Source organism: Bombus fervidus, chromosome 6, assembly GCF_041682495.2.
Source record: "Bombus fervidus isolate BK054 chromosome 6, iyBomFerv1, whole genome shotgun sequence".
Taxonomy (NCBI): Eukaryota; Metazoa; Arthropoda; class Insecta; order Hymenoptera; family Apidae; genus Bombus; species Bombus fervidus.
Window position 1 is genome coordinate 8708675 of NC_091522.1, and position 12226 is coordinate 8720900.

Genomic DNA, 12226 nt, shown 5'->3' on the forward strand with positions numbered 1-12226 from the left:
GTCTACTCTGTATCGAGTTTTTATTCGTCGCATCTATGACTGGTTTTATCACCTCGTAGAATATTTTAACATTGGTTACTGTTCTCATCGATCATATCTTTTAATCGATTCGCTCCATAGACCCTTGTCCAATTTAACTTTCATTTTGCGAGAGCAGTAAATGAATATTATGTGTGTATATATATATATCATGGAGATGTTATATATATTATAAGAATCGTAAAATTGACAAAAATACGTAGCGGTGGGAAAATTAGTGCGGTATGTTCCTCGATTGTGAAACGCACAAAAAAAGAACCCTTATTTTTTGGAGTCCGAGAACGTATATCGACACGAAGGAGGTTGAATGCGTGAAAGACGATTAACAAAAAGATGTACCGCTAAAATTATAAGAATATACGATATTGATAGCATAAAAAAAGAGAAACCGAGTAAAAAAGTTTTGAAACCACCCCTTGTTCCTCTTTTATCGTTGATCCAATTCACCGGGACCTCTTTTGTTTCCCGCTTTCATTGATATTCTTCTACGGCATGGCGGGAATGAAAACTTCGTTGTTCCGCACAGGAAGATCGAAAGAAACTTTGTTAAAACTACTGAAGGATGGCAAAGGTATCTTGTGCTCCCAATGCATAGTATGCGAATATCGAGCTTGACGTTATGGTCTTGTATGCGCCATAATCTCCTCTGATTATACCAAACTTTATTCTCTCTCATAAATTTCCACGTTTAAATTTAAAGTAGTTTACTAAACATGTAATCACTGGAATAATGACTGCTTTTTATCTTTATAGAGATCTAAATATTTTAATCTTGATTTTTTCTACAGGTAAGTTAGTATTCTACGCGATAGAAAATTACATAATTCTTCGTTGATAAGCATTTATTTCCTAAGTCGAATGCAACGATATAAAATTATATATTATATACTTTTAAAATATAATGTTTTTCTCAATAATTAATTTTCGTGACACTGCGGCCTACTTTACAAATAGAATATAATAATGTGTAATTATACGTATGTTATATATTTCGAAAATTTATTATTTGCCATTAACATTGATTCATTTTATTTTTGGATATTTTCTTTTTTTTTAAATGGAATATATATATGTTTTTTTCAAATTCAACAGTTTTTTCTCAATATTGACCCATTTTCGTGACACTACAAGTATGACGTAAACAGCGGCTTAAATACTAAGCGGCTTAAAACAATATAGCTGCGTCGAACAGCATAATTATGACTGTGATTAATTAAACATAAAGAAAAGGGGTTCCCATGGTCGACATTGCGTTGTATCTCACGATGGAAGGAACACACTTCTACCAAGCTGTTTCTCGGCAACGTCATGCACGTCAGAACCTATAAATCCGCCGAATAGATTCGCTTCCGAGTTCCGGTTTCCACGGGCAAAACTAAATCCATTTTCCTCTCTTCTATTTTTTTCCTCCTCCTGTTCTATTATTACATAGCAACAATTTCGCGGAGAAAGCCGTGGTTACAGATTAATAACGTAAGACGCATTACTATACTCAGGCGCAGATAGAGATGAATTAGCATTCGAAGACGTAACATTTTACGTTCCTGAGAAATTAACTGGATTGTTACCGTATATTACATAGAAAGCATCACGTTCGTTGGGAAAATAGGATATCTAGTTTTTATAGACGAGATAGAAACCATCGAGAGTACCTGCATCCCCTTTTTACATCCCTTTCCTCTTAACAATCTTTAGATCAATACGGAAATGTACGTATTACCTTTCTTCCGTATTAAACTCAAAATGATGCACTACGCATTTCAAAAACAATGAATAATCATTGTATATTTTTAACACCTGTAACTAGAACAATGTCATAATTTGCTTAAAAGAAGAAGAAAGGACGTAAATCACGAGATAAGAGCTGTTCGTTCTTCTCCTATTTCCCTGTGGATATACCAGTTTCTTTTTTACTGAATATAATATTTCATAAGTATCCTAGAAAATCATCCTCATTATTTTATGATTACGTCCGTAATGGATAATCGCGGTAGCGCGCGCGATAGGATCACGACAGAGCCGGCGCAGAAAGTGTCTGCGTGTGTATACCGGTAGCACGTGTGTTCGTAATTTCACTTATGTCATAGTTCCACTACTAGCGCGGCCACCCTCCTTCGTCACGTTCGTATCACGCGAGAAAACGCGGAGGACAATCACTGTTTCTTAGGTGTCTGAAAGAGAGGCCGTGAGGAATCGCAATCGCATGTGTGAAGCGGGCCTAGTGTCCTGTGAGGTCGTAGGTAGCCTAACGTGTACACCGTGCACGCTACTCTGCTGGCGAAAGTGGGCTCGTCTTCCGGATCAACGTCTGCTCAATAAATCGTATAAGTCATTCGTCGCGCTTCCGTCTCTGCTAGTGATACGCAATGCTCTCGGTAACTCAGCGCATTTACACTAGAACTGCTGATCTTTAACGCGTATCTAAATGTACTATACGTATCAGGTAATTATAATTAGACGGTGGATATTTATACAAACTCATACTTTTATGAATACTATCTGCACGGAAATTCTGTTTCACTCTGTAAATGTTATAACGAGTTTCGAACTTTTGATATTTTATATGTTTCTGCATATTACCCGCATTCTGTACATTTTTGCATCTTTAAATTTCTCATAAATGCATAAAGTTTATAATTGACTTTGCTATGTTCTTCTGTTTTGCTTCCGACTTAATGGTATTTCTTTATCGTTTGCAGATTTGTGTTTGAAGAGAATATGAAGAAATTGTTAAAGTTCTTATTAAAATGTTGAAACTGTTGAAAGTTTTTTCGTCCGAACGACAGCGTTGGGATATAAAAGTTGGGAACGACGTTTTTGTACATGAACTTTCTTCATTGTCTTGATGTCTAGAACTTTGTAAATATCATCCACTTCTCTTCACAGTCTCCATAATTATGTTTCCATTCCAATAAAAATCAACGTCAATTTTATGGAAAGTACTTTCATACGTTTAATAATAAAAAAGAGGAAGGATCTGTAGCTCGTAATTTCGACAGGTTTGGCAATTCTATTATTAAACCAATTCAGAGAAGCGCTTAAGCTCCATTTCCCTTCTTTCATCGTTGGACTTTATCAATTTACGCACGATTCGATTTATATTTCCCCATTTAGTCGACGTATTTTCGATATTTAATAGGCTATTAACGCTTATTATTAACGCTTTTAAAAAAGCGATAGTTTGAAAAAAGCCTCTCCATTGTAACGATAGACATCCGCGAAGAAGCAATCTGAAACCGAGAGATCTTCTAGTTACTTCCACCTATTTATTATTGACGAAATAAGTATCGTTTCTCCAGCTGATAATCATAGCGTTTATTATTTCGACATTCTCCGTTTCGAGCGACAATTTCGTTGAAAATTATAAAGCGCCACGATTCCTCTAGTGAATATTGCCGACTGACTGAAACGACAATTGTTACTTAAACGCCGCGTTGGATTGCAATGAAAACGCATTACTAACTCAAGGAGGATCGTGCCGATTCGGTGCGGAAGATTCGCAGCTCGTCTCAACGTGACTCAATATTGGTTGCCGTGGTCGGTTCGCCGCTTTCTAAGATCTTTTGCCACGGGGACGGTAATCAGATTCGTTCTGAAGGTATCTGACGATCTTCCTCGCCGGCAAAGGCGTCGGTGAGTGGCCTGAAATGACCTTTCTTCTGCAGTTGGGATCTTAAACGCGGGCGGATTTTCCGTGGCTTAGGGTCAACAGCGACACGATAAACGCCGTTGCCAACGACGGTAGGAGGCTTGCACTTCCGCTTCTCTCCGACACGACGAGCTTGTCTCCCCGTCACCGAGAGTACAACCGAAAGTCCCGTGCCTTCTCGTATGTGTCGGACATATATTCGTGAACAGGATGTTTCATAAGGCGCCGCTCTATAACGATCTCGAGCGTTCAGCATTTCCTGAACCGAAAACACGCGCGTCCTCTCGTTCTCATGATGCTTGTGTATCACACGACTGGGATGAATCGAACAGTAGATGTCTTTTTTTGTATCTTTCCTTTCGTTTTTATCCGACAGAATTTTGTTCCATATGTTTATCGTTATGTTTCTTTTTAGTAAAAGGACGTAACGGTAGAAACGAGAAAGTTGTAAAATGTACATCGCCGGTCACAGGTATTGGAACACTTGGATTTTCTTGTACAATAATTATTAATCGATAACGTTAGTAAATTGATAAATTACAAGTTATAGATTATAGATTTCCTTTTTATAATTTTTAATTTTTTGTTAAACAGGCTGTTTAGATAATTTATAGTTTGTAAAATTTACTTGTAAATATCGATTGATACGAACAATTTGATACTCGTAAAATTTTGCTGTTAATGTTAGTTGAATTGTACAACACGATTCTGCTGATGTTTAAATAGAACGCTTTTTGCTGCTTTTATTTTCCAATCTTTTTGTTATAAATCCGTTATTTCACTCGCATTGTACGTACACATATGCTTTATTTATAATATACGATGTAGTACTACATAAAGTCAATTCTATCCGAATTTTTCGTTATGTAACTGATAGATGTCTTAGTATTTACGACAGTATAACAATTACTTTTACAATTTCTGAAATTTATTACTGCTGTACCTTAAGAAGATTATTTTCTATATATAAATCTTCGATTTCTGTTCTCCACGGAATCTTCCATGAATCTGTCATGGAAACTGAATGAAGATTGACGTAGAGTGAAATATTAATTTGGAGAAAATGAAGCCAAGATTTAAGGCTGAAAATTTCGCTGATTATCTCACTTCTGCTTCTGCAATTCAGATCTTTCACGAATATTCTCCTTCTATTTATATTCGCGAAATCTCACGTAATCGGAGGAAATACGTATTATCGGGATGAAACAAAAGAAGAAAAAGACACGAAGTCAAATACCTCGGTACGAAGGGATTATAGCACCAAAACTCAGTCACGAAAGAAACAAGCAGTTACAAGAACTCTCCCATAATGAATACAATGCTTTACGTAAGGTGGCACGCACACATGGGAAAAATTTCAAAAAACACGTCGGTTTCTTTGTTAGTGTCCAATAATAAGACATCAAATTCTTTAAAAAAGAAAAAAAGGGAACAAAAAGATGAAATCTTCATTCTTAAAAATTTGGAATGGTTTCATCAGAGAAAAAAGTTTACGAGCTAAACGACTGAATCAACACAAAGAAATACATGATTAGAGGAACAAAGTTAACGATTACTTTTACCTTCTAAATGGAAGGGAAAATTTCTTCTTTTACACTGTAACAAAATACTTCGAAAAATGTTACGGCTGATTCATGTAATTAACTTCGCTATTATTCGCCTCAACGAAGCTGAACGAATAGCAAAAGAGAAAGATCTCGTTGCCTGTTTCAATTTTACAAGTTGTTTGAACAATGAACGTGGAAGATATTTTTCTGATACTGAGAAAATCAAACAATACATACTTTTCCAACATTACTATATACGTAATTTATTAAAGGTAATAACGAAATAACTAAAACAAGCAACAGTAAATCTCTGAACGTGATATATATTTCTATGATACCGACAAAATCAATAATAACACATATTTGCTTACCGCTGTATATACGTGCAATTTAATGTAAAAATAATAAAGAAACAACTAAAACAAACATCTCATCCTATTTACCGCGACAAATTTTCTGTTGTTAGATCATACTTTAATATTGGTTTCTCCTTTGTAAAAGATAAATTGTACAATTTTAACAAACATTTCAGCCGTTGAAATTTTTAAAACGAACCAACTTTTTCAAATTTGACCTATGATCTCAACTGAGTCTCTAATGACATATTATAACGTTTGACTTGACTATAAGCAATCATATAAAGATAAAAGAAAGGAAAGAGATTTCTTCTCCAAAAATTCTCCAGTTTCAATAGTATATCCGAGAGCTATCACGAATCGTTTTAACTTAATCATTAAGCTAACGATCGAAAAGTCAATTGAATCCTGTAATCGTCTGTCCAAGTTTCTCGCAAGACAGCCATTAAATGATTTCAACATCTTGATAAGATAATAGAGTAGAACTATCCAGCCGACATGCCGAAAGACTATTAGTTATAACGTAACAGTTTAGCGTAAGATTAATGATTGTAAAGCAAACTTTGTGCCGGAGATAGGAAACAAGTAAAGGACATGAAGAAAACGTAAGAAGATCAATGTCTTCTTTCAGGTTTTGCGTAATTTAGGTTTTTCTATTATCGACTTCGTACCTTGCTCTACATAAAAGTCGACGAATAAAGATTTTCGTTTAATCAACCGGTCTTGTCTTCTAAAGCAGCCTTACGATCTTTACTTTCCCGATTCAACTTCATTGGGAAAAGTAATCTATTTCTCGTAACACGCAGCCAGTGTTTGTGATAATATCTGACAACTTGATTCGTTCATTCGATTGTTACCTTAACGCGATACTCTCCTGTATCGCCTTGTTAGATTTTGAGTGTGCAAAGGTGAACAAAATAACCGGAAACGAACGTGTGACTTAATGAAAAGAACCGCAGCTCCCCTCTGCGATTGTTTAATCACGATTATAATTCCGATAATAATACTTATTACCGTACACGTATTACCAATGTTATCTTGTCTCTTTAATTGGCAAAAACCATTCCCGCTCCGCTTATCTTGACGTATTTAAAGCAATGTTTTAATATATTTAACATCAAAAAGGAGTGGTAAAAATGGTAAATTATTGAAAATTAATATCCCGTTTAAAGAGGGATTTTATGAAAGTATCCATATTTATATTCTTGCGTATATTTAATAAGAGACATCGATTCACGATTATTATTAGATTGCAGATTTTTATACATTTACGAGACATTTACATTTGAAAAGATCCGCAGAATGCAATATAACATGCAAAGATATATAAAACATCGAAAGTGAAATGTTTGTTGTAATATTTAGTGAATGAAACAAATTTAGCTTCCATATGTCTCATTTAATTTAATTTAGTGTTATTTAATGTTATTTACGTTCCATTTCTTTATTTACCTTATTATCTTCATAGGAACTTGAATCTCCATGAACACCCCCAGTTTAATTATTAGAAATGTTTAATTAAACTTGAAAATTACATCCAGTAATATTAAAAATATAGAATATTTGATAAATATTAGAAATTGTTGAAAGTGAAGTTATATCATTTTTAAAGACAATTTCTAAATAGAGTATATATATATATATATATATATATATATATATATTCATTTATTCCTCGAATTTTCTCATTTTTCATTAAATGTTGCACATAATAACACGGTCATTTTCGCACCTATTCTTCGGTTACTAAAGATGATACTTACTGTCGTTCGAGAAACTAGAAGGTTACCAGTTACTCCTGAAATAATTGCCTCCTTTGAATTAGCATTACAAAAGAGGAAGGCGGTACGTATGCGAGTACGCGCTCGTTAAGACGCCAAGTTTTATTTCGCTATCTGCCGGCTATTGTTTCAACATCACTATCCGCCCGTGCCCTGCACTAGGCTTCCCTTCTGCTATGGCGATGCTATAGGGATCGATCGCTGAAAATTCGAAATACTCCTTTATTAGACGAAGTCAAGTCAATCAAGTCGAAGTTTCGACGAGAATTATAATAATTAGGAATTATCTAGGACGGGGGATAATAGTTGCGAGACCGTGGACTCGTCCCATAATGCAGGGAACTTTTTAATAGAGTTATGTTTGCAATAGCCATCCTTCTCCTTTCGTTAGAACACGTACAATTTTAATAATACACCGATGAGCGATGATCGTGCTCAACAGAGTTAGTCAAAAGTTTCTATCGATACTTTGTTAATTCTGCTGCGGTCCTAAAATTTCTATGTTTCAATTTTACTTTTGTTTCAACGATATTTAATATTTTAATCTACTAATCGGGGAAGTAAGTTAACTTGACACGCGAAACGCTTAATTTTTTGGAAACGATAATATTTTTATTTAATGATTCCCTATCTCTTTACGTGCCGTTCCATTTTTGGTAGAAATTAATTACACCGTACTTATACCTGCAGCGATTAAAATTAATTCAGTTGAACTTGATTTAATAACAAATAGCTTGAGTAAAGCTTTGACATAAAATTGAAACGAAAAATCGTACCAACGACGATTCCTTCGTATCTCAATTTCAAATATTTTTGTTCTAATGATAGAAAAACGTAATTGGATCGGAAATGATTGAAGGAACGCAACGGTGTTAGTGCACGTACATTACGAAGTACAAATTGATTTTTCAACTTCCGACTTCCAACGAGAAGAAAGAGAAGCAAAAATAAATTCGAGTTACTATTTGTTAACGCGATATCGTATTCGTTATTGAATATCGTGGTAATTGAAATCAAAACCATACACAACTCCTAACGCGTTACGAATGATCGTTATATATAGCTCGTTATATCGTTATATAAGTAGACTGCGGATGTTTAAGTACTTATGCGTAATTTAAATATGCAAAAATGCACAGACTGCACGTCTAAAATAAAGTAATATCTAATCTTCTGTTTAGATTCCACTTCCTTAATCTATGATCACAAAAATCTGAATTTGCATAATCATCCGCAATCTACGGTGTCTCTTATTAGTCACTGTAGTCTTGAAAAGTGAAGGAATTAAGAAATGACAGATAAAAACGTTTTAACAAAAGAAGATAACTTATCGTACGCTATAATGGAAGAGGAACGAAATTCCGTTAAAATGATCGTTCGACACGGTCGTAGGAATTCGTGGCGATCGTTAAACAGTCAATATCAATTAATGGAAAGGAAGCAATAAGCTACGAATCCGGTTATCGACGGGGTGAAACGGCAACGAGCCGGATTCATATCGAATGAGAGAGGAGTCCGCGCGTCGCAAACCGAGAGAGAGTGAAAGTACTTCGTTATAATACTCATCGCGGTTTGCCCAAAGGATTAACCATAAATTGCGCGTCGCATCAAATGCCAACCAGCAACTTAATGACTACCGTAATCATTTTGAAAGTCCGGTGAATCGGTGAACCGTGAGAATGAACAAGATATTCTCTACCGTCTTCGGGGTTGCGTCACCCGCCACGACGACAAAGACGAAGAGGAAGATGAAGAGAGGAATAAGACGAGCACGTTGGGGCTATCTGTTTCTTCCGACAACGAGGCTCGCATGTTTCATGTTCGATTGAATGTCACTGAGCCACGGCCGAAATCGTGACGTGGTGTTTCTACTCGTCGCGGATTGCGGCGTAATGGAAACCCCATTACCACGGCCAGGGATTTGATTAGGATAATCGCTTTCACGGGTAATCACGAGCTACGTTCGCGCACGAGTCCTTCGCCGATCGTATCATCGCGATCGAACGGGCCGTTTTCTTCCAGTAAATTCGAATTGGCCGTTTATCATTGATTTACGTGTAAGTGAGATGAGCGTAGAAGGATCGTGAAACGTTATCGAGGAGTTATGATAATTTATTTGCTGCTTATTTTCTGTTTTTTATTTTTGTTTCTTTTTTTTAGTTGGAGGAAAATATTTGATTGATCTTATCGGGTAGGAATTTATCGAGGAAACGATAACTGCTTTTTTAGTGTTCTGAAAAATACATAGGATGTACGTAATATATGCGGTCTGTAGGAAGTAGTTTATGCATAACAAACAGATCGTGGATATTCATGCAAATTCATGCTTTTATGAGTATAGATAAGGAAATGGAATATTATAAAGAACACTATACTTAATATCATGATGAATTGCGTATCATTGTAGTATTAATCGAAAAGCTTTGTATATCAGATAAATTTTCTATGGCGAGTATTCGAATATTTTATTCCCGGCGAGATAATAATAAATAAGAAAATTGTATCTGATATAAATAGATTATTATGTCACGTACTATGTTCATAGTTTTAGCGACTACTTAATAGAATTTTGATATTCTTATTTTATTCTTCGTTTTTAGCTGCTTTCTTCTCATACATTTTATTATTACCTTTTATTGTTATGTATATATTATTATCTGTTTCAATCGTGTTTTTTCGTAAATTTGTTTGCAAAGTAAAAGTACTTAAATCTTCTGTTAATTATAGACCTAATAAATGAATAATAATAAAATAGTAACAAAAATTATTACCATCGAAGATTTTATTAAGATAATAATAACTCCATGAGTAATTATAAAATATGTTTCTACATAAATCTTACGAGATTATTATCACGATTAAGCAAGGTTCTTGGTATTTTATTTATTCTCGTTAATAGTTCACGAGAATGTATAAGGCTTATGTATAGTATGAAATCTAAGCGATTAAATGTCATCTCTTTACTTAAAGCTTCATTTCATGAAAACCTTTGTTGTTAGAACCATATCTTATGAAATTTAATTATAATCTAAATTATTAGTTTAGATTCTAAAATAATTTTTACTTAAACATTTTTAATAGAAGGTATTGATCAAATTGCTTGTTATTAACTATAGAGAGACGTTCTTTCAGCGCCGAAATAGCTCAGTTGGGAGAGCGTTAGACTGAAGATCTAAATGTCCCTGGTTCGATCCCGGGTTTCGGCAGTTGGCTTCTTTTTTTCTTTTGAAAATTTGAGCTTTTATTATATTTTCATTTTTCTACATCATTTTTGAATATATCTAGAAATAACAGAATATTTTTAATATAATCTGTTCATTTATTTTGATTTTATAAATAACAACATTATTATTTCTTATATGTGTATATGGTGTATATTGTATATGTATTGAATTGAGTAATAAGTTCGCTTTAGCAAAAAATAGCTTTTCACCACTGTACACATTGCAAAGAATGATATAATAAATTAAGAATGTAGAAATATCTACGTGTGGATTTTTCGATGAATGACAAAATAAGATAAATTTATAAAGAAATGGGATAAACAAAATCTCTTTAACTATATAGATAGATTTCATATGAAATTAATAACACTTGACGTGTTCTCTCAAGAAATTGTGACTGAACTTATTACTCATTCTAATACTTGATATTTTTCTTACGAAGAAATTCGATTGATCTGAGATAACAAAAAGAGACATACAAGTATCAAAGAATTTGCTTATATCTTGTTACAGAATCATGCACAAGAATTTATCGAGAATGGCATATCTCGAAGTAATCATATTTTTATGTAAGTATGATTAGAGTATCTCTCGATTTCTCTCGATATGTTTTAATTTACATACGTATATATATGTATGTATAATTTTTATTACGAGGATGTTACGTTAGCGTTATTGAATGTTAAAACACGGAAAATGAAATATCATTTTTCGAGGAATTGATAATAAATTTCGTTTCTGAATATTTGAGGTTTACGTTTCACTCGGTTTTTCAGGTTCAATGGTCACTTTCATGGTCAACAATTGCGAAGCAGAGGTGACTATGATCGCTCATTAACGTTTCTAGCTTTTATCGTGTAAAATGACAATACATATTTACATTCAATGTCTTTTATTCACACTGCTATTACTGCGAAAGAAGTCATAAAAATGTGTTAAGAAAAATAGCAAAGTATTTTCAAATATTCTAAGACTACTTGTCATACAAGAATTATTATTAGACTACGGATATTTATGCGAATGCATATTTTTAAAATAATAGTTGGAGATGCTATACTTTCAAGTCTTTGAAATTCAAGATTTTTAGTTAATCAACTTTTGTTTAATTCTAAGATGGTTTAAGAGATCTGTTTCATCTATTAAGTATTATATCGAGTACTTTACTTTGGATATTCCACGTATATTATACATTTTACGAATTTTTATAAATATTGTGTTGTTTTAATTAATATAGATAATTAACTGATTCATATGCAAGTATACTAACGTAATTATAATATTTATATTGTTACAATCTTATGCAGCGTATTATTATGTACATTCAAATTTCCCATAAACAATAAATGCATAAAAATCCTCAGTCTAATTATTATACACTTAACACGCGTTAATATTTTATATAATTTCATTACGAATTGCTTTCACTTCTAGTCAGAAATTAGTAACAAAAAAGCAAATCTGCCAGAACTTTCGTCAGAGTTGGATTTATCCAGTATAGAAGCATCCATAGAGAACGAGGAATCGTTGAAAAAAATAGTGAAAAGGCTGGCATCTGAGAAGAATGGCGAGTACCAAATTTATCAAGGTTTCTAAGCCATACTCTTATTAACACCGAAAGTAACACTTCTTA

General features: G+C 33.7%; 1 protein-coding gene and 1 non-coding gene across 2 annotated transcripts in view; both read left to right on the plus strand.

Moving 5' to 3' along the window:
* Naus (cortactin binding protein N-terminal like nausicaa) overlaps positions 1 to 12148 on the plus strand; it is a 22353-nt gene extending 10205 nt beyond the window's left edge. Inside the window, exons 8-10 of the mRNA XM_072004875.1 lie at positions 11110 to 11165; positions 11373 to 11413; positions 12028 to 12148. Of these exons, the coding sequence (XP_071860976.1) occupies positions 11110 to 11165; positions 11373 to 11413; positions 12028 to 12038 (108 nt within the window). The 3' untranslated portion in view covers positions 12039 to 12148. The remainder of the gene's footprint in view (positions 1 to 11109; positions 11166 to 11372; positions 11414 to 12027) is intronic.
* Positions 10506 to 10578, plus strand: Trnaf-gaa (transfer RNA phenylalanine (anticodon GAA)). Its single transcript has one exon. It is a non-coding gene; the product is annotated as a tRNA-Phe (tRNA).
* Positions 12149 to 12226: the final 78 nt, after the last annotated feature.